The following is a 22,960-nucleotide window of genomic DNA, read 5'->3' on the forward strand; positions in this document are numbered from 1 at the left end:
AGGGTCACATGCGCCCCACGAGACAAGCACCAGTGGGGCCTGACGAGGAGCAGGGGGTGCGGGGACCTGCTTTCTCGGCTCTTAGGACTGGCAGAGGGATAGACAACATGACCTTCCGGGTGAGAACTCCCCAAGTGACTCTGTCTGCAGGCGTATGAGGCTATCTCACGGGCTGCCTTAACTACTACCCCCAAGTACTACAACTCAAGCAATTTCCAGCCCTCCCCCTGCCTCCACAGCACGGCTCCAGGGAGGATGCCGACAGGGAAGGGAGACAAGGCAGAGATGGCGAGTGACCTGGTCACTGAAGAGCTGGGCAGGGAGGGGGTAAAGGTAGCATGGAGGGAAAGAGAGGGGGTGCAGCATGCAGACTGGGGGGCCCGTATGTCTTCTCCGAGGCCCCGAACTAAGGAAGCCGAGACACCACAGACTAAGTCCAAGTCCCTGGCTCTTCCACCAGCCAGCTGCCAATCAGGGGCTCTGGGCTGAAAAAGCACGGAGGTCCTGGGTCCCCAATTATGGGTGGGAGGGAAGGGGGTTCAGTCCTGGGGTCAGAAATGGGTAGGGAAGGAGGACTCGGAGCTCTAGCTCTCTTGGTTGGGCAGTTGGCCAGACAGGTCCCTGGGTCTTTGATGGGAAACTGCCAGTGGGAAGGCCCTTCAGTCCAAGGATCATCTTCTTCGGTCCCTTCCTCCAGACAGGAGGAGGCGGGATTGAGAAGAGGGGCTGGCCTCAACCTTCTTCCCCTGACCCTTCCCCTTCTGAGGGAAGTCCCTGGAAAACACCTTTCAGGACGGGCACGATAGCACAGTGGTGAGAGCAGTGGGTCCGGACACAGGTGGGTTCCAGCCCCGCCACCACCAACTCAGGGACCTTGCGTGCCCTGTTAAGCCCTCGCTCCTCCGCGTCCACTTGTAACACGGAAACAATAGAACCCACACGTCAGGGCTGTTAGAGATTGAGTGAATCTACGTGTTTAGGGCCACGTAGCGACAGACTAAGTGCTACACAAGTGTCAGCTGTTCCCTGGAATTAGAAGAGCTGGGGAGAGCTGGCGCCACTCAGGCCCAGGCGTCCCCCCTCAGGACAGCCCGCACCTGCTTTTCTCCCCACCCCCACCCCTGCGATCGGCCTCAGGGCTACCCGCCTCCCCCGCAGGAGACTTGGGATGTGGGAACCCAGGGAGGGCCTCACCGCGCTGCCTGCTTCTGCTGCTTCTTCCATGCCTCTGTCAGCCTGTCCACACCACCTGCGAGCGGTCCTCCTCGGTCAGGGACCAGAGGTCCTGCTCCTCCAGGGGGCGCCGGTAGCCAAGGATGGCCATCCTGGGGAGGGCAGCAAGCCCACGCAGGGTCAGAGCTCAGCAGCCTAGAGCTAGGGACCGGGGTCTCCAGAGCCCCCAGAGTCTCCCTGAAGGGCTGTGGCCACGGGCAGGGTCTCCTCTATTGCCCCAGTGAACAGCCTGGAGGTCCCTGCCTCCCATCCCAAGTTCCTATCCCTACCCACCCCGTCTCCGCCTCTTCCCCAGATGCCATGTTGACCCTCGCGCCTTGGTGATGAAATTCACACCGACTGTGGCCCCGGGGAGAGGAGGGGAGAGGACAAGTGCGGGTGGATGGAGTCCCAGACCCAGGTGTCTCCTCAGTGTGGTGTGGTTAATGAGCTGTCACCCAGGTCACAGACACAATTATCCTGCTCAAGCCACACTGAGGGGCCGCCAAGGAAATGACAAGCTGTAAGCTTATCCCAGATGGAAGAGCTCGGAAGTAATTACAGTTTCCCTCTAGCTCCCGGGGCCTGTTCCTGTGAACAGGCCCAGATGCAGGGCTGGGATGGGAGCTGGGCCAGCCGGGCCTCTACACGCAGCCCCCAGTCCAAATGGTCCAAATGGACAGGTTTCCTCACCCTCACCTGCCCCGAATGCCCTCTGGGGTCAGGGTTTGGGGCAGGGAAACAAGCCGGCTCAACTCCGGCCCGCTCCCCTTCCTCCCCACCTCCCCTCTCCTCCTCCTTCTGGCCCAGCACGCAGGGAGAGCTGACTCACTTCGTGAACCACCAGAAAGACAGGCGGGAGAAGAAGCCAGCGCTGACCTCTGGGGAGGGGTTCTAGAAGATGAGAGGGTAGGAGAGGAAGACGCTGGCGTGCCCACCACCCTCCCGAAGCGGAGCAGAGGGAGCAGGGGCCCTCGTTCCTTCCTGGAGGGAAGGACGACATGGGGATGGAAGGAACGGGAAGGGACGGGAGCTGCTGGTAAGGGCTGGGCTGAGGAGTGGGCTGTGGAAACCCCACGGCCACCCGGCCTCCACGGCAGACTCACAGGGTCGACATTCTTTGGGGAGAAAAATGGCGGCTGCTCCCTGGAGCAGGACAGGATGAGAGCGAAAAGCACCAGGGCGAAGTAGATGTAGAAGGTGGCGAAGCGGAAGGGGTCTGAGGTCTTGCCCTGCAGGGGAGAGTGGGGAGGGACGTCAGACACAGGCAACCCTGGACCTGCAGTCCTGCCCCCCCACGGGATCCTTTGGGGTGCCAGGCTCCCTCGGGGTGGGATGCAGGACCCAGAAGGTTCCGAGAGATGGGGCGAGGTCCCGGGGGGGCCGCTGTTCGGTGAGGGCTCGCCAAGCACCCCACCGAAGTCACCTTGTCTGACCCTCCCCACAGGGTAGGAAATCTCGGGATATCCAGTTTGCAATCGAGGAAATGATCGCGAAGCAACTGGCCCAGGATCACAGAGAAGGCGACTAGAATGTTCTGAGCCTGCACTTTTACTACCACATTTGACTGCCCCCCACCCTGGAAACGGAGGAATCTTGCACCCCACCACCGCAGGGAAGGTCAAGACGAAGACCAGAGAAGTGAGGGGGATGGGAAGGAAAGGGGAGAGCAGGACAACAGGACTTCCTGGTAGGACAGACTACTCGTGCGCGATCGCACACACGTGTCCGATACGCAGACGCTGGCAGACCCCCGGCAGACCCTGCACGTGGCGGTGCCCTTGGTGGCGGCAGAACGGCCCCCTGTATCCGGTGAATGCCCCACAATGGCCGTGTCCCGCCTCATTCCCTTGTGTGACACCAGCCCTCACCCCCGGCTCCCCGGTCTGCTTCCCAGCACAGATACAGCAAGTAGGGGACAACGTAGAAAGGACTGAACAGCAGGGGAGGTCCTGGGAGCAGGGGAGGGGCAGCTTGGGACCCAGCGGTGACCTTGAGCCCCGAGGCCATCCCCTAGATGGGGCTGCACCTGGCAGGTTCCCCTTTTGCCCCTTACCTTTGCCACGGCTGACAGGATCTTGGAGCGGAAGGGGAAAATGGCACAGACCACGCACGGGAACCAGAAGATGATGAGGACTCCTGGGGACTGTACCCCCTGCAGCCGCTCATGCTGGATGAGCAGAGTGGCCAGCCGCTGTGCCGAGAGGGCAAGGAAGGCTGGGCCGGAGTACAGAGATATCTGGCCCTTCTCTGTCCTCCCCACCCCACACGGCCAGATGTTTTGGGGGTCACTCCTTCCTCTTCCCACTGCTAAGGTGTCCGGCCCTCTCCAAGGAGCCCATGGCTCCCCTATCACGGTCCCACAACTCACTGGAGACCCTCCCCCATCAACTTCCAGGGCCCCGCACTGACCACGGTGACCCCCACCAGCAACGGGGTGACAAAGAAGATGGGGGCGGGGGCCCAGCCGTGGACCAGGCCACGGAAGGCGTAGAAGAGGTCAGCCCCGGAGATGCACCACAGCAGGACGCCCAAGGCCTACAAACAGGGCACAGGGGGGAAACCCCACCTTCAAAAGTAGGGACGGTTCCCACCGGAGGATGTCCTTTTTTTTTAATCTTTTTTTTTTTTAATGTGTATTTTTTATTTTTGAGAGGGAGACAGAGACAGAGGCAGAGAGCACACACAAGCAGAGCACACACAAGAGAGTGAGAAAGGGAGACACGGAACCTGAAGCAGGCTCCAGGCTCTGAGCTGTCAGCATAGAGCCTGATGCGGGGCTCGAACCCACGGACTGTGAGTTCATGACCTGAGCCGAAGTCTGGCGCTTAACCGGCTAAGCCACCCAGGCGCCCCTGGAGGATGTCCTTTTATCCTACCCAGGGTCTGGCCCCGGAGGCTAGGTGGTGCCCTGGCCAGAAGCGCCCCGGGGGGCGGGGAGAGTGTTGCCAGAGAACTTTCTTGAACTTTCGCAAGCAGAGACTATCTCGTCTGACCGCAGACTCAGCTGGCAGGCTGTCGTGGTCTGAGCTGCGGGGCAGGTGTAGCTGGGAAAGCGTTCAGCCACCAAGGGTGGGGGATGGGAGGGGGGAGAATCGTGATGAGCAGAACCTTCCGGGTCCCAGCCCCACCCGCGAGAGATCCCTGACCCCATGACCGTCTTGAGCCTGGAGAGGTGGGAGAGGATAACGTAGCCTCGGTGATGGTGCCGCAGATGGAAGAGGTAGCAGGGCAGGGCGGCCCCCAGGTAGATGCAGGGGACCCAGACCAGCAGGGAGTTCTGGAAACAGGGAGTGAGGTCCGGGTCGTCGCTGTACACGGACAGATTGGCGTCCTGGGGGCAGAGGGAGCAATTCGGTGCTGTGGCAGCCTGCCGCCGAACGGGGCTCCCCCTCGAGGAAGGTGGCTGGGCCAGAGAGGCGCTCCACCTGCTCCGGGCGTCAGAAGGCACGTGGAGACCACACGAGGTGGGCGTGCAAGCGAGCAAGCCCCGGGAGGAGTGTGCGCTCTCCCAGGAGGCCATGGTCGCCCCTCTTTTCTCATTTCCCTCTGTCTCGAATTGAGGTATCGTTAAAGCACGGTAAAGTGTGCCCGTGTAAAGTGCACAACCCAGTGGGCCTGGAAGTCACACACACCAGCAAAACCACTGCCGCGGGAAAGATACAGGGTATTTCCATCATTCCACAACCTCCCTTGGGCCCCTCTGCAGCCCATCCCTCGCAGGCAACCACTGCCCTGCTTTCCACCATTCTAGATTTCCACTCTTTAAAAAAAAAAAAAAAAAAAAATCAGTGTTTTATTTTTTATTCATTTTTGAGAGACAGAGAGACAGAGCGTGAGCGGGAGAGGGGCAGAGAGCGAGGGAGACACAGAATCCGAAGCAGGCTCCAGGCTCCGAGCTGTCAGCACAGAGCCCGAGGCGGGGCTCGAACTCACGAACCGTGAGATCATGACCTGAGCCACTGAGTCACCCAGGCGCTCCATGTGTTTATTTTATCAACACGATATATGCGCATGGTTGGAGAGCCCACTTCCTCTCCAGGCCTCTCCCAGGGAAGGGACTGGGAGCTTCTCTGAGATTAATTTGCTTCTCCTTTGCATTCAGGAAAGTGATCCATCACCCCACCTACCTCACTGACTGGGTAGGCTCAAAGGAGCAAGGGAATGAAGAGAGAGCTTTGTACGTTCCAAAGCCTGGGTGACCAACCATCCCCATTTGGGACTGGCCCGGTCCTAGCAGTAGAAGTCTGGTATTAGTGGGGAGCCACTGAGTCACGACAAGACCGGGCCCAGTCTTTGAATGCAACTCCACCCACCAAGCTTTTTGGAAAGAGGTGGGGGAATACATTCAAACACGTATTTTAGTGAGGTTGTTTCTTCCAAGGTCACAAATGAACTGATCTTCCAACCTCCACAAAGCATTGGATGTTCTTTCCAGAAAGCTCAGAAAATATAAGCAGGTAACAAAACAACCAAAAAACCCAAAACCAAAAAACCCATCCACAATCTCATCCATCTAGAGACAACGGCTAACACCAGAGGATATAAAACTCCTTACTTCCCAACTGCCCATTTAAATAATGATCATTTTTATTTTTGTCCAAGTTATACTTTCACATAACTTTTTTTTTTAAAGAGCTGTCAACACAGAGCCCAACGGCGGGGCTTGAACTCATGAACTTCGAGATCATGACCTGAGCGCAAGTTGGATGCTTAATGGACTGAGCCACACAAGTGCCTCCCTAGTTCCATTTTCTAGGGGCAAATACGTTCAAATATGCTAACTTCTATCTACTTCTACATGTTAAAGCAATTTGTTCTTACCTTTATTGTTCGATTTATTATTTGATAATGAGGCTGCACCTGTCTTGTCCTTCCCATTTGAGTGTCCTCACCCTTCCGGTATAGAATGGCTTTTGTCATATAAATATTCAGAGTTTACACGTACTTGACTCTGTCAAGGCCCACTACAGTGGGCTCTATGTTTTTCAAGCTGTGTGATGTTGAGCAACATGCTTAACCTTTGCCTCTCTGGGCCTTGGTTTCTTTGAAGGTAATGTTGGGGATAACATCTCCCCAACCCCCTCCCCTCTGGCTCCTCAGCTGTCATACTGGTCCAGGCCCTCACTTCCCCCCTGAGTAATTTCCATAAGGTTCTGATCTTTTCCCTTCCATCCCCTAGGTGCCCAGATCCCTGCCCCGACAGACCTCTCCCTTCCTCCCTGGTCTTTCCTTCTAAGTCTCCTGGCCGATTCCCTCTCTTGGCATGGCAGTGTCCCGGGGGCCCACCCAGTTGCTTCTACACACCAGTGACTCTCCTTACCTTCTCCTTGCCTTCTCTGCTCTTTTTTTTTTTTTTTAATGTTTATTTTTTTTTTCAACGTTTTTTTTTTATTTATTTTTGGGACAGAGAGAGACAGAGCATGAATGGAGGAGGGGCAGAGAGAGAGGGAGACACAGAATCGGAAACAGGCTCCAGACTCCGAGCCATCAGCCCAGAGCCTGACGCGGGGCTCGAACTCACGGACCGCGAGATCGTGACCTGGCTGAAGTCGGACGCTTAACCGACTGCGCCACCCAGGCGCCCCTTAATGTTTATTTTTGAGCGCAAGCGGGGAAGGGGCAGAGAGAGAGAGGAAGACACGGAATCCAAAGCAGGATCCTCACTCTGAGCTGTCAGCACAGAGCCCAATGCGGGGTTCGAACCCATGAACTGCGAGATCATGACCTGAGCCAAAGTCAGTCGCTTAACCGCCTGAGCCACCCAGGCGCCCCATCTTCCTTTTCTTTATAGCACCCGTCACCTTCTAACATGCTATATAAGTCACTGGCTTATTGTGTTTTCTCTAATCTTTTCCTGCTGGGGTGCCGTTTTTATTTCATTTATTGATGTGTTTTAAGGACTTAGAACAATGCCAAGCACATAGCGGGGGTGGCGGGGAATGTGGTTACATAACTTAAATGAAATATTTGTTGAATAAATGAATGAATAAAATAATAATTTTATACTTTCCCCTTAAACCTTCAGCGGTGCCCTAAAGCCTAGAAGACAAAGTCCAAGTATATTACTACGGCATTCGAAATTTCCAGCTGGTCCTGAATCATCTGATCCTGGGAACTACTGAACTATCCACATGCTTGAGTTCTCCCATCTTTTTAAAAAAATTTTTTTAAATGTTTATTTTTGAGAAAGAGAGAGAGAGACACACAGTGCAAGCGGGGGGAGGGGCAGAGAGAGAGGGAGACCCAGAATCCAAAGCAGGCTCCAGGCTCCGAGCTGTCGACCCAGAGCCTGACGCGGGGCTCGAACTCACGAACCGCGAGATCATGACACTTAACCAGTGGAGCCACCCAGGCGCCCCAGTTGCGTTCTCCCATCTTAAAATACTCACGGAGTGGTCTGCACACCCTGCCTCCCTTTCCTCAGCTTCTACTCTTTACTTCCATCTGGGTCAGCCCTCTGCCCTCTGATGCCCCTGCCCCAGAGCTCTTCCTGAAATGCAGCTTTGTGCCCCCTTGCTTCAGGGCCATGAACCTACATTGCCTCCTGCTGCTCATGGGGCGCCCACGCACCCTGCAGCCCTCTCTTCCCCGCTGCCCCTTTCCCCTGCTGCCAGCTCACTTCGTTCTAAATGTGCTCTGAGGGTCCCACCGCTACGCTTTTGCTCAACCTGCTTTCTGTCTCTTCCACCCTCCACCTGGTGGGCCCTGGTGGGCACATCTCCCACCGTGAATACCCCCCCCCCCCCGCCTCTGAAGTCAGCACCTCATGAGGGATCTGCCTTTCTAGAGCATCCGTTTTCTCGCTTGATGATGCTGTGTTGAGGGTATGCTCTGAGTCGTGCCCTGGGCTGGGTGCACCCGTGGCAGACGTGTCCCTGCCTTTGGGGAGCATGAGGTCCAGGGGCATGCTGCTTTGGGGTATTAGATTCACGCCCCGGTGGGCAAAGTGTATACCACGTACAGCTTGTAGTCTAGGGCCCTGCATTCAGTGAGCTCAGGACCCACAAGGACTAAGGACTCCTGCTGAGCACCTGGCATGCTGGCCCAGGGCTCGGTGCCGCGTCAGAGCTGGGTACACCCCTAGGCCTAGTCAAGGCACCCCAGGGGGAGGGCAAGCAGACACAATTAATCCAGCCCTTTGCCCTTTTTAAAACACTTCTTATGGGGCACCTGGGTGGCTCGTTCAGCTAAGTGTCCGACTTCGGCTTAGGTCATGATCTCACGGCTCGTGGGTTTGAGCCCCGCGTCGGGCTCTGTGCTGGCAGCTCGGAGCCTGGAGCCTGCTTCAGATTCTGTGTCTCTCTCTGTCTCTGCCCCTTTCCTGCTCGTTCTCTCTCTCCCCCTCTCTCAAAAATAAATACATATAAAAATAAATAAACAAACAAAACGCTTCCTGTTCAACTTCCAGAACACTGGCTATTATAAACTTACAGAAAAGCGCACACATTTTAAGCGTACCCTTCAGTGAATTCTCACACACTGAACATACTTGTGTAACCAGCACCCGAATCGTTGCTGGGAGCAACGAGACATTGCTGGGACCTAGACACCCCCTCCTTGTGTCCCCTCCCAGCCACTACTCACCGCAGAGGAACGCTATCCTGACTTCTAACCATGTGGATTACCTTTTGCCCATCTGGCGTCTTCCCCTAAAGGAAATTATACAAGTATGTGTCTTTCACGTCTGGCTTCTTTTTTTTTTTTTTTTTTAATTTTTTTTTCAACGTTTATTTATTTTTGGGACAGAGAGAGACAGAGCATGAATGGGGGAGGGGCAGAGAGAGAGGGAGACACAGAATCGGAAACAGGATCCAGGCTCTGAGCCATCAGCCCAGAGCCTGATGCGGGGCTCGAACTCACGGACCGCGAGATCGTGACCTGGCTGAAGTCGGACGCTTAACCGACTGCGCCACCCAGGCGCCCCTCACGTCTGGCTTCTTTCACACAACTCTGTGTTTGTGGGGGTCATCCTCGGGGTTGAGTGTGAGTAGGGATTCTCCCTCCTCATTTCTAAGTGGTGGCCCTTGTACGAAGGGACCTTCTGGGTGGTGGCGCATCCCATGAATGGACCCATGTATGTATCCATTCTATTGTCAGTGGCAGCCCCCCCCTATTTTAAACTTAGCAAGCCCATTAAACCCACCCACTTCCTCATGATCCGGCTGGCCTGCCCAAGGCCATCCATAACTCAGACCTTCAGGTCTCCAGACCTCACTGGGCCCAGCCTGAGCCTCACCTCCTGCAGGAAGCCTTCCTGGGACACCCCAGCCTCTGCCAGGGCTTTCTTTTGCTTTATCCTGGGTGTTTTTGGCAGCCAGGTGAGTGACTGTCACCTGAGAGTGATAAAGGCCCCCTCTGCGGCATTTTGTTACAGCACCCACATGGTCATTACGTGGCCGTCATTTCAGAACAACTTCCAGAAGTAGAGAAGTGGAACGGTATTAGGTCCAGCTCACGAAAGAGAAAGCAGGCTCCACCCAGTCGGGCAACAGGTCAGAGGACCTGGCCGCAGAGAGCTGGGACAGGCACCCAGGCCTTGTCACAGCAAGCCTGGGTTTCTCCTGACCCCTGCCACCCGCACCTGCACACATATCCCATCTCCTGCAGCAACGTGCGCCCTGGAGGGCAGACGCCCGGCCCCCGCCCCTCCAGCCCCCTGCACGGGGCTGGGTACACAGGAGCAGCCCGGATACGGTGTGGGTGCTGATGACAAGGGAGTGTGTATGTAGCAGGGATGGAGCCCGAGTTCGAAGCCACGATGGGGAATCACTGTCTGAACGTGCAAGTCGGGGGCATGGCTTTTTAAGGCAGGTGGGGAGCGGCCACAAAGCCTGATGCAGAAGGCCCAGTACGAGTTGCCACTCCCGAGCCATGGAAGCGGGGACAAGTTCCTTCACCTTCCGAAGCTCGGTCTCCAACGTGAGTACCGGGGTGGGGGTGGGGGGTGGGGTGGGGATGCCTGCATCTCAGGCAGCTCCCCACAGGGAGAGAATGAACAACAGGTCACCCCGTGTCTCACAGGACAGCAACTCAGGGAGACAGGTGCCAGAGCAAGAGGCTGCTGGGACTTTGTTTTGGTTTCACACACAGGCTGCACTGTGGCAACAATCAAGAGATCTTGGGGGCGTGAAGCCTCAGATGGCTGCTTGGACCGACGGGGAGATCCAGCCTAGGCTCCTTTCCCTTGGCCACCTTGGCAGAGCCTTCTGCAGGGGCGGTGGGCACCTGCCCATGCCCGTGCCCCTAGATGATTCACCCCAGAGCCCTTGCTGGGACATCGAGGGGACAGGTCAACCACAATGCGTCCAGAACCGAACTCCTGCCCACCCCCACCTCCCTTGGCCTGTCCCATTTTCCCCAGCCACTGGAACACACGCTCCATGAGGACCAGGGTGTTCACCACAGGGCCCCAGAACAGTGGTCGGCACAGGAGAGGACACTCATAATGCATTTGGTGAACAAAAGAATGAATGAATGGAGAAAGGAATGAAGGGGGCCCTCTGAAGCCCGGTTTCTGCAGCTGAGTGCCCAGGGGTACAATATGCTCTCTCTCTGACAGCAAGACCACAGCCCTTGGCACCCAAAGGGGGGTCTCTGATCCAAACAGAGCGCAAAGGACAGGGTTGGTGCAGGTCATTCCTGGACCCCATGAGGCTCCCTACAGTCCTGCTGGGCAGGGTGAATGATCCCCTCTGAAACCACGAGCATTCAAAAGAGAAGAGCTGGGTTGGGCTGGACTGGCAACCCGGCCCACAGCGCCCCCCCCCCCCCCCATACAGTTTCCACAGGCGACAACAGCTTCCTTAATAATGCGATTCGACAGCTGCACGGGGCTGATAAGGTCTGGCGCCCAATGGACCGCACGGAGGAGGGCCCCTCCTAGGGCTGAAATCCCTAGAGACTCAAGCAGGAGCCAGGTGGGTGGGAGGATGGCCCTGGCTGGGTCACAGCTCTGTCAGGGACTTCCCAGCACCCTCCCAACCCCCCCTACCCTTCCCACCCCCCCCTCCACCATCCCCCCCCCCCCCCCCCCCCCCGCCGGGGCCCCAGGCTTGTGGACAGCCTCTGCTCCGTGGGAAGAGTAATTACTTCCTTAATCCTGTGCAGGAGGGAGAAGGGAGGAGAAGCGATCAACTGACAAGTTCATTTATCTCAGCAGAAATGGAGGGGCCGAAAGGGCAAGGGCCTGCTCTGATCCCTGATCCCCGATCCCCATTCAAGCTCACTGCCCTACTGTGGCTGCAACAGCAGCCTTTGCAAGGGCCTGGGGGTGGGGACAAAGCCCTCTGTGCTGGGCCAGCCTGTGGCTCACGGGCCCGCTGGCCCTGATGCTGAAGGGGGGCCTGCCAACCACCAAGGACTCTGGTTATTTGAGCACCTCTGTGCTCTAGGATTATCATCTCACGTTCACAATAGCTGAGACCCATGGCTGGCTGGGCAGTGAATGCCCCAGATCCCATGGGTTAGCACCAGGACTGGGACCCCAGGCAGTCTAGCTCCAGAGTCCCTGTCCCTGTTCTACTGCACTTCCTCTAGGACTCCAGCATGACCTCCCACAGGCGTCGAGATCACCTGAACTGTTAAAAATCTCCTTTCGGGGGGCGCCTGGGTGGCGCAGTCAGTTAAGCGTCCGACTTCAGCCAGGTCACGATCTCGTGGTCTGTGAGTTCGAGCCCCACGTCAGGCTCTGGGCTGATGGCTCAGAGCCTGGAGCCTGTTTCGGATTCTGTGTCTCCCTCTCTCTCTGCCCCTCCCCCGTTCATGCTCTGTCTCTCTCTGTCCCAAAAATAAATAAACGTTGAAAAAAAAAATTAGGGGCGCCTGGGTGGCGCAGTCGGTTAAGCGTCCGACTTCAGCCAGGTCATGATCTCGCGGTCCGTGAGTTCGAGCCCCGTGTCGGGCTCTGGGCTGATGGCTCAGAGCCTGGAGCCTGTTTCCGATTCTGTATCTCCCTCTCTCTCTGCCCCTCCCCCGTTCATGCTCTGTCTCTCTCTGTCCCAAAAATAAATAAACGTTGAAAAAAAAATTTTTTTTTTAAAAATTAAAAAAAAAAAAAAATCTCCTTTCGGCCAACGCAGCCCCCTCTCGAGTCACCTTCTGGCTGCGGTTCTGGGAGCCGCTAGACTAGAAACCTGAATACCCAGTAAGAAGGAGAGATCTGACCCAAGGGTACCACCCCCATTACGACCTCCTGCACCTACCATGGGAAACAGAAACAGCTCCAGGAGGGGAGGGGAGAGGCCTGGCCACCCAGGAGTGGCATACCTGAGTGCCCCCCCCTCTGAGGGATCCCTAATATTTAGAGGGCTCTAATCATGGCCATGGCCCTGAGCCTGAGAATTAGCCTCCCGGAATCGGTGTGGGGAAACTGTACCTGAAGGGGGCCCCCCCACCTAAGCTCAGCTGGAGCCCAGAGAGGGTGAGCGGTTTGCCAAAAGTCACACAGCTAGTGAGTGACTGAATGGAACTAGCTGGATGGGAGAAGACACAGGGAGCCAAGCCTCTGCAGGATGAGGGCTTTGCCTCTGCCGAGGGTGGGCAGACAACCAGGGGAACACAAAGGTGCTGGTGCCTGACCAGTGGCAGACCCGTGGGTCTCTACCAAGAGCCGCTGCTAGGTAAGCTCCATGTTCGAAGTGGAGAGAGAGCCAGGGAAAGAGAGGTCTGGACGTGTCAGAGGAGGAACCCGTGAATCTTCCACTGGCCGCATCTTCCTTCTTCCTAGTTGGTCACAGAATTTCAGAGTAGGACTCCTTCCTTGACTTGAATCCTCTCTTCAGCATCCATACCAAGTGGTCACTAACCATATGCTTGCACACCCTCAGTGATGGGGAGCTCACTACTTCTCGGGCAATCGGTGCCATCTTTGGACAGTACTCATGGTCAGGACCTTCCGCTATCTGAGCCAACATCAGCCTCCCAAGAGCTTCCTGGGGGCACCAGATAGAGACTAATTCTGCCAACCGGTCAAGATCTCCTGGGGCACCGTGTACTTTGTTCACACTCGGGGGCTCCCCTGACTCCGTTGTTCATAACAGAAAACAATCCTCCAGGTGGTAGGCAACGGGGCAGCAAAGGAACACTACCACCTCTTTATTCTAGAAGCATCTTTGGCCTCATTAGTGCTGGCCACTTTGGTCATGGTTCGCTCATTTGGAAATTTATGTCCACAACAATTCCCAAGGAACCCTCGGAGGTGCTAGTGATGCACTCCGTGCATTCTGTGTGCGAGCGCCCGGGTGTGTGGGCACAAGTCCAGGGGCTCATGGATGCCCTCTGGTTTGTCTGGGGCTGAGGCAGACAGATTTAAGCCACAAAACCCCCAGCAAAGAGCTGACATAGGGGCGCCTGGCCCAGTGGCCCCGTCAGCCCCTCTCTCATAGGTCTTCCCAGACCTGCCTCCCTCTTCGAACCTCATTTCTCACTTCCCTCTCTTTTCCAGAACTATCAGGACCCTGTCACCCACAGAAAGTTTTGTGGTTCTTGGAATGGTTTCCCATTCCCTGCTCATGTGATCACACCAGTCTTGTGAGGTGGTTAGGAGATGAGTTATTCTATGTCACAGATGAGTAAGGGAGGCTGTGCGGGTAAACTAGTGAGAAGGCACAGAGATTAAGTGGGCGGACAGGCCTGAACCATGGGGGGGTGGGGCCCAACCCCCACCTTTTCAGTCCTGGCTCGGGCCCTTTCCATGCTGCCCTGAACTACTTCCCACAGGGTGGGTCACCCGCAGGCCCCTGAGATAAAAGCTTCTGGGCAGCCTACCCGAATAACGCGCAATACACATGAGATGCAAACTAGCCCACCTTGAAGGTCACCCACAACTCCCGGGCCTCTGGGGTAACTGAACTGGCCCTGGGGATATAGCTCCAGCCTCCTGGCCTCGGGTCCTCCCTTGTCTCAGCTCAGAGGAGGAGCCGGAAGGCCCCCTGCTTTCTCCCCACCCCGCCCCGTCACCAACCACGCTGGGTCCAGCCTGGGACAACTTCAGGAGCGAGGAGGTGATGTGGAAGACGGTAGCCATTTAGACTGGAATGAGGAAAAGGAGTGAGTTCCCTGTCCTCTGAGGGACCCAAGCAGAGACTGCCACAAGGGATTCATCCCTTGGACCTAATACAGATAAGCTGACTCCCGTGGACCCTGAGGTCTCAGAGGAAGTACACTGAGTTCACGAGCAGCAAGAAAGCCAGGGACAAGGAGCCTAGAAGCCCAAGGACGCACAGTCAGGAGGTGGCAAGGCTGGACCCATGTCTCAGGGGCCCTGCTTCCCAGTCCAGCGCTCTGCAACTTAACTGTTGTGTGACCTTGACAAGTCCATTGCCTCCCTGGCCCTCAGTTTCCCAAGCTCTGCGATAAGGCACTGGGCTAGCTGCTTCAAGCCCCCGAGGTCTGTCTGTGCAACATCTGGGATTCTACAATGTCACAGAAAGGTGCAAGTCAAAGGATCTCTAAGCTTCGAGGAAGAAGGGAGTCGTGAGTTCCTCACCTCCAGGTCCTCAGTCTGACTCTGTCCAGTCCCAACCTTCTGTCTGCCGTTAACAGTCTGCCCGGGCACGGGGAGCCCTTGCACTTGAGGCGTGGGTACGTCTGCCCCTTTGATTCGTGCAAGTCCCCTGCCCGGCCATCTCAGCCACCGTGATCCTGCCACGGCCATGCCAGCTGAGTCAAACAAAGTACGCTCATCAACCAAAGGGACAACCTCTGGACTTGGGGACAAATGAGTAGTCCAAGCTGGATGATAGATGTGGGTCCCTATGCGGGTGGGCAAGAAAGTTGTACCACCTTTGATTAATGACCCTTTAGTGATCCAGAGGGAGAAAGAGATCTCCAAAGATACGCTTTTATAGGTACTCCATTGTATAGGTCCCTAGTTTCAAAAATCCATGCACCACCCCTCAGCGCATGCCAAACACAGCCCAAGAACAGAGTTCTTCACCATATACACACTGTATGTACAACACATGCCCACGCAGCCACACAAGAACACATCCGCGGATAACACGCACTGGGCACACGCACATCAGGCATATAGGTACAAACACCTGACGTGGGGAAGAGATTTAGAGATCGAAAATCAGGGGCCTTGGATTCGAGGCCAGCCTACACTGGGCATGCCTGCATAACCATGGACAAGACCCTCGAACCTGAGACTGTCTGTAAAACGGAGCAACACCACCACCTGCCCCCAGAGCTGCAGTGAAAACCAAAGGAGCTGGTGTGGGTAGGTCTTGAAAGCTGTAAAAAAAAAAGCTCCTGGGCTGTCTACACTTAAACCTGAACTATGCTAGGGAACTAGAATCAGCAGCCCGAAAAGCACCTGATGTTTTAGAAAAGGATTTGGCATATGAGTCAAAAGGCTTGCTTTTCTAACCCAGCTCTGTTTTCTTGTAACCGGGGGACTTTGAGCAAGTCCCTCCCTCTCTCCCAGCCTCCCTTCCCCCCCCCCCCCCCCCCCCCCCCCGTCTGCAAAAGGAGAGGGTTGGAGAGGGACTCCCTACTTCCTAGTGGCTCTCAACACCAGAGAAAAGAAGGTGGCAGGAGCCCTTTCCAAGAAGAGCAAAGCCAGCTTCCCTAAAGCACCTGGTTGAACAGGTGTTCTGGATGCCCCCGCGGCCGCTGGAAGGGGTCTGGGCAGGCGTAGAGCTGGGCAACTGAGCCCTAGTTCGCGTGGGGGCACCTTCTGATTCCTGCCTCGCTTTCCCGGGCTCTTCCGTGCGTCCCGGGACAGCTGGGTGGGTCCCCATGCCTCCCGGGCAGGGATCCGGCGGGGGGGGGGGGGGGGGGTGGGGGTGGCACGGCCAGACCCCCTCCCGGCGACGCCCCCTCCCCAGGGCCCTCTCAGGAGCTCGCGGATGCGCGCTCTCGGTCCCGGGACACCTCCTTACCCAGAACTTGGAGCCGCACAGGGCGTCCATGGGGTCGAGGCTCCGTGGCCAGGAGGCGAGGGCGGGTAGCCTGCCCAAGTGGGACCTCCGCAGCGCCCCGGAGCCGCCTCCGCCCCCGCCCCTCCCCGCACTCCGCCCCCTCCCGACCCTATCCTCAGCCCTTTGCGTCGAATCTCTAGTGGCCGAGAAATGCGACAGAGCCTCCCTGAGACTGCGGCTTCTGGAGGAACTTTGAGACAGGGTTGGCGGGCCACTGACACAGCGACAACTCCTTCAAGTGGCCAGTGGGCCGTGCTGGAGAGATGCCCCTCCAGGTACTGAGGCTGAGAGGGCTGGCGCAGGGGTCTGTTTCCAAGGGGCGCACCCCTGCTTCCACCGGGCACAAGTCTGCCGGCCCAGGAGTCATGGAGACGTGGAAAGTGACTTAGCAAGACTCCCTCCGTGAATACATCCTCCATGAGGTCGCGTTCAACTGTGGGTCTCAGTCTTCTTATCCGTGAAACGGGAATGCTTAGTACTCAGCCAATCAGGAAGTTGACCTCTCCGCCCACAGGTTACCTGGGAACCGGCAGAAACCGGTGGTGCTCCCGGGTGCGGTGTACCCAAGGAGAGGGGGTGGGGAGGGGTCCTAGCGTCATCCAGATGGTGGCTTCCCATGGCCCTCTTAAATGGCTGCCTTGCTGAGGTTCTGTGGCTCCCGGATCTGGTGCCTGCTGCCTCCACTTCTGCTTCCGAGAAACAGGGATAATCCTAGCTGGGTTATCCTAGAGGGTTACTCTGAGGGTTAGATGGCAACAGCAGGTAAAGCATCAAGCGCCTTGCCTGGCGCACTTGGTGGGCACCCAATAGGTGTTGATTTCCTCCGCTCCAGCCTGGGCAGGGTGGGAGATGGGCAGGTGAAGCCCCAGAAGGAGCCCCCACACGCCCACACTCCCGAGGCTGCGTCTTCACGTTCCCCAACTGTAAAACCCGTTTGGGCTCAGTGGCCTTCTCCTGCTTGCCCAGTTTGGCCATGTTAGGTTCCCTCCGGCCTTCTATCGCTCACTCCCCCAGCAGGATCACAGAAGCCACTTCTCCACTCCTTCTTGGGGCTGAGAAGGAATCCCTCCACCCGCCCCCGCGCCACCTCTCCCCTGCCTTCACCTCCCCAACCCTGTGGTCTTGGCCCCTCTCTGCGGGGTCTGCCCGGGGTTCACCCTGGTGATCCCTTTCCTGGTGCTTGTTCTTAAGTGGTGTTTTCTTCCTTGGGTGCCTAGCTGCAGGCGTGGGGTAGGGGGCAGCAAGATAACACAGGGGCAGCCAGCCACCGCCTGTCCTTCTGGGCAGGAAGGAAGTGACCAGAAGGAAGTCTATGTCCTGAGCTATCAGAACAGAGATCTGAGCTGCGCTGGGCAGAGCAGGGTGGACAAGGCTCCCCCTTCCCAGGCAGAGGGATAGAGGGTCTGCTCCCCCTCCACTGGGTAAGCCCTCTCAGCCCTTTGTCTGCCCCCCTCCCCTCCCCTGACCCAGTCACCCTCCACCCCAGCCCCATCCCAGAGCCCAAGACTTTATAAAGCTTTCACATCTTGTCATAGAGTGCCTTGGGTTATATTTAGTTGTGAAGTACCTGTCTTCCCTGCCAGTCTGAGAGGTCCCCAAGGGCAGGGATTGACGGAGTCACCTCCAACCCCCTCCCTGCCCCGGGCAGTAACTTCTGTATGCTGTGTGACCTTAACAAGGCCCTTGAGGTCCCTGGGACTCAGTTTCTTGAGCAACGTGGACAAAATGCCATCTAAGGTCTCTTCTAGCCCTGCTGATCCAGATGCTTCTGTGGTGAGCAGACCGGGGTTCCTCCTCCAACCCTTCCTCTAGTTCAGGGCCAAGAAAGACCCTGGGGTTCTGTCTTCAGTACTGGGGCCGAAGCACTGTCCTTTCTGGGCACCATCCCACGTCGCCTTTGGAGAGCCCTTCGCAAACTCACGGCATTGGGTGGGAGCCTCTGAGGTCACAGCAAGGGGACCTTGGCAATCCTCAACTTCCTTCCCATCTCTCTTGAGCTTCTTCCCTGGGGGTTTGCGGTTTCTGGTCCCTCTTGGAATGTGGTCCCATTTGCGTAGCCCTTGAATAACAACCATAAAATTCCTAGGGCATGAATACTTTGATTCCACCAGAGCAAGTAAACTGAGGCCCTGAGGTGTCTTGTCCCAGCAGAGGAGTGATGAGCTCCATATCTTCTGAATGCCAGGCCGTTTCCATGCAGACACTTTGGGCAGGGATGCGTGTCTGGTATCCTTAGCTGATGCCGTTGTGCCCATGGGCCCCCTTTACCCTTTCAAAGTTGCTTGCCCTCACCTCCCTTTCTGCGCCCAGCAAACTACCTGTCCTTGAAGATTTCACTCAAGACCCACACCCCCGCCCCTCTCCAAAGCCTACCTTGAACCTCCCTCACCCCAGTCCTGGACTAGAGACCCTTTCTCTGCACAGTCTTCCCCCTTGTATTGTACTCACTGTCTGTCTTGCTCACCTCCCCCAGGAGACTGTAGACACCTTCAGAATAGGGACCAAGCACACTTGTTTGTTGCCGTGTCCTCAGCACCCGGGACAGTGCCTGGCAAAGGTGAACCTCAGGAAATGTTTGTTGACTGACTCGACAAGCATCTCATGCCCTTAGAAGAGGTTGTAAGTAATGAGGCTACCATGGCCTTAGCTGTAGTCCCAGCAGTGGGCACTGTCTGTCCACTCTGTTTTCAACTTTCCAGAACCAGGATGTTTCCGGCCGGAGGCTCCTGTGTAGCAACAAGGACTTGTGGCTTGGGCTGCCGGGGAGACAGGGACTGCACTCCCCCAGCTTTGTGGTCCCAGCCCCATCCTCCCCTCCGACTGACTGCAGCTCCGGGAGGGATGGGCCGAGCGTGTGCTGTACCTCCCTGGCCGGGGAGCATCCCAGGGGAACCCACTGGAGATTTCCTGGCAGGGAGATGGAAAGAGAAGATAATTGCAAGGCACAGCTCTAAGCAGCAATGACAGCAGAGAGAAGAAAGCAGAGCAAGGCAGGGACGGGGAGACCCGGGGGCAGAAAATGCTGTAAACGGGGACAGTCAGGTGGGAACTCGGGCAGGGCGGGGTGTGGAAAAGCAGAGCTCTCCCCTTTACTCACTACCTGATTCTTTTGAGCCCCTTGTGGCTCTGTGAAGGCCTGGAGCACCCCCAAACCAGATCCAGCCCCCACACTCCAGCCTGATGGAAGCCACACCGGCCCCCCTCGTGGCCTCAGTAAGGCTGCCTCTTCGCTCCCAGCCTGCACTTGATCTGATTTGGCATGCATGTGAGCACGGGCTGCTGTGACCGATGCAGGAGTTTTCAAAGCAAGAAGAATGAATTAGCTCCGTGGGCCACCGTCAGCAGCTCCCACCCCTGGACCGGGACTAAGCCAGAGTTCTGAAGTTCTCAGCAGATATCCCCCTGGGTGTTTGCTGAGGTGCCGCCTCCCTGACCCGCCTCGCCGTGTCCTCAGAGTAGGGAGCCAGTCCACAGCTCAACTCGCTCCTGGTAGCCGTTGTCCTGGGGTTAGTCCTGGGTGCACAGGCCCTAGGCAGGTGTCACTGAGCACTGTGGACTCACCACTCCCATGGCGGACGAATCATGCAGACAAGTCCTTCGTTGCGTCTCTGAGCCTGTTTCCTCCCATGGAGGGCCATGCAGAGCACCCCCCTGTAGAAGGTGCCCATCAGTGTGGTGTCCTCTCCCTGGCTACGTCCCTCCAAGGAAGGGGCACGGGGGTGGCACCAGGTGAAGGTACCTTGTGCTGCCACCTGCTGTCTGATGACCTCACTGCACCACAGTCGCCAGCCCCCCAGGTTGGGTGACGGCTGGCCCAGGAAAGGAGAGAGGAGGCCACGGTTGTGATGGGTGGGGACTAAGGGTGACATTAGAGGTGAAAGCTGTTTGCCAAGTGGGAGAGGTCTGGGTGGGGCACGGGGAGAGGACGGGAAGGACAAGGGGGTGGCAGGCGGGGGAGGGGAGCCAGTGCTCTGTGGTTCAAGGGCAGCATTATGCTGGGGAAAGGTGGTGTCTGGGAAACTGTGTGATTGCAGAGACAGCCTTGGCCAGCCTTCGGAGAAGCAGCCAGAGCTCAGGGATGCCTTCTCTTGTGGTTAAGCCTCTCTCCTCACACGAGATGAAGGACCGTGGGCTCCTTTAAGCCTCTGAGTACGCCAAGCTGGGAGCTCGGGCGTGCATTTCTACGAACACAAATGTGACTGCCTTGGAAAAGGCATCCCTGGCAAGTCGTTTCATGATCGGGATTCCTTGCCCCACGTCCCATTCCCTCGACAATGAGAAGAGGCTGAGGTGGATGAAGCCGATGGGCTAGAGGTTGGCCAGACACATACGATGCAACCCCAACCCTGCCGCTTCCTGCCTGTGTGATCTTGGGCACGTCACTAAACCTCTCTGAACTCACTGGCTCGTGCAAACCGATAGCAGTGCTAGCCTCCTTGTTAGCGTGTCGGGAAGAATAAGCGAGAGATTACAGATGAGCCTCAGATTTGTTTTTAGCATCAGCTCAGCTCTCTCCTCTTTCGGGTCCCCACCCCCCACGCCCAGGCAGACCTTTTCCTGGAGTCTTGGGGGGGAGGAAGCAGAAGCTGCCAAGCCCAAGGTGGGGGCCTGTGGCTGTTGACACAATTCCCTCCGAAGCCCCCACATCCCTGAAGCTCCTGGCCAGTTCCTGCTCCTGGAGGCCTTAATCCAAGACCTGCTTTGCCCCCACCAGCTCCTCCCCCCATCCCAGCCTCCTTCAGTCTCTTCCAGTCCCTGCTGTACCCTAGAGCAGATAGAACCATCCGGACAAGCGTCATGAGGTTTGCCTCATCATCATTACTACTGTTAATAAGATTCAGCAGTGTTATTATTTCCACTTTTAATGAGACACATCAGCTTCCATCGTTGATAAAGATTTTACGTTGTTGGGGGAGAGGCCACAGTTCTGTCCCCGAAAAGGCCCACGTTGACTCCGGGGGCTCCCGGGGGTGGGGGCAGGGGTTAGGGTGAAGCCTTGGATGGAGGAGAGGGGGTTATAGCCAAGCTCTCTGGCTTTACCTTGACCCAGAATCCTCCAACCATTAGAAGGCAAAAAGACCCCAGAGCCCCCTCCCCCAAATCTCCCACCCTCATTAGGGAATAGACAGCTACAGATTTCGACAAATATATAAAAGCTTAATCTGCAGACCTAGGTGACAAAAGTCTAGGAAGTTGGTACAGTTTTGCTTTAAAAAAAAAAAAGACAGTTCCCATAAGCACCGCCCTCTCTCCACCCAAGGAGGCCAGAGGACAAGAGTTCCACACTACTGCACACCCCAAGAGGATAAAACCTGCTTGCTTCAAGGAGTAGTGTCATTTCTGTCCAGAAGAGCAATTAGAAAACCTTTCGCCACCTTAGAAAATACGGGATGGGCCAAAGCCTCCAGGCTCATTCGTCCAGCAGCCCCGCACCCCTGATCCCAGGGTCGGGGTGGGGGAGGGGGTTGCTGAGGGAGGGCTGCCCAGCCCATTGGAGCTGCCTTTGAGGTTTCAAGGGTCCTGGGGCTTGAAGGTGCTGGGGATGAGGGGGTGGGGTTGAGGTGGGTGTTTGGGGTGGCTGGCTGAGCCTGCAGTTGGCTCTGTGGCACTGCCTCTTAGCTCAGGGTTCCAGGCAAGAGAGCATTGCCCCAAGGCAGCACCAGAAAGGAGGTTCTGGGCCACACCAATAATAGCCCCTCCTCCTCTCCCCCTTCTCCTCCTCCTCCTTCTCCCTTCTCCGCCTTCCCTCCCTGGCCTGCCTTCCCAGCCCCTCCCCCGCCCCCCCCCCCTCCTCCGCTGGCTCCCACTGGGCAGGCAGCGGCAGACCATGTAATCACCTTGATGGCGCTCATTCATCACCCCCCAGGGGTCCAGCTCCGCACTCCGCAGCCTGGCCGCCTGGCCCTCCCGACTCCACCGGGAGGTGGCCTTTGGACTCCTGGCCCCCTCCATCTCGGGAGGGAGCAGCCCGCTCTGTTTGTACAGCTTAATCCCATTGCCAGCTTGATGGAGCAGTGCCCACGGTGCGGGTCAGCAGGGCTCCCAAGGCGTGAGGCTAACGCCCAGACCTCCAAGGTCAAGGGGGCTGAAGCCTGGGAAAGGAAAACCCGGACGCGCTTGCCCCCTCCCCCACCGGTCCCGTTGGCAGCGGCTGAGGCCGCCTCCCCCAGTCTCAGTCGGCCCCATTAACCAAAACAGCTTCATTATGCCAATTTCCAGCTTTCAATGTGGGGCTGATAGCTGTCAGCAGAAATAAGAGTTAATCTGGACTACTCACATTCACAGAGCTGCTGCCTGGCTAAGAGGAAGCGATAAAGCTTCGGTAGAAGCAGTAAACCCTGCTTGCCTAGCCTCCTACCAGGCAAAGGGGCTTCCCTCCTCCCTTGCCCCTGGGGGGTGAGGCTGCAAGGTTGCAGCCCTCCTGGGGGAGGATTAGGTTCTCTCTCCCCCAGCCAGCCAGCCAGACGCGCGCGCACGCACACACACACACACACACACACTCCTATACACACAGAGGCAGCTCTGACCCCTTCCCTGCCCGCTGCCCACTCCCCAGCTCCGGGCGTCTTTCTCCAGTGCCACCTGGAAATGCCTAACTCTGTCCCTTTCGCTTTCACTCTGGACCGTGATTAACTTTTTTATTTTGGAAAATTACTTTATTATAGATATAGATATAGATATGTATGTACGTATATATAAAAAGGTTCCATTTCATTTGTAAAATCTTATTTTTTGCTTTTTCTCTTTTTCTTTTTTTTTTTTTCCTACACAAAATGATGACGAGGTTAAAGGAGAAAATAAGTTACATTACAGTTTCCAAA

At 56.7% G+C, this 22,960-nt stretch overlaps 1 protein-coding gene across 1 annotated transcript in view; it reads right to left on the reverse strand.

Annotated features, from left to right (window-relative positions):
* The window catches only part of ABCC3 (ATP binding cassette subfamily C member 3), a 32,951-nt gene extending 28,216 nt beyond the window's left edge, over nt 1-4,735 (reverse strand). The window contains 7 exon segments of the mRNA XM_047831843.1: nt 1,195-1,243; nt 1,246-1,325; nt 2,045-2,106; nt 2,319-2,444; nt 3,269-3,406; nt 3,625-3,750; nt 4,370-4,735. Coding sequence (XP_047687799.1) covers nt 1,195-1,243; nt 1,246-1,325; nt 2,045-2,106; nt 2,319-2,444; nt 3,269-3,406; nt 3,625-3,750; nt 4,370-4,735 — 947 coding nt within the window.
* Between the last annotated feature and the right edge of the window lie 18,225 nt (nt 4,736-22,960).

The sequence above is a fragment of the Prionailurus viverrinus genome, chromosome E1 (genome assembly GCF_022837055.1).
Source record: "Prionailurus viverrinus isolate Anna chromosome E1, UM_Priviv_1.0, whole genome shotgun sequence".
In the NCBI taxonomy this organism is placed as follows: Eukaryota; Metazoa; Chordata; class Mammalia; order Carnivora; family Felidae; genus Prionailurus; species Prionailurus viverrinus.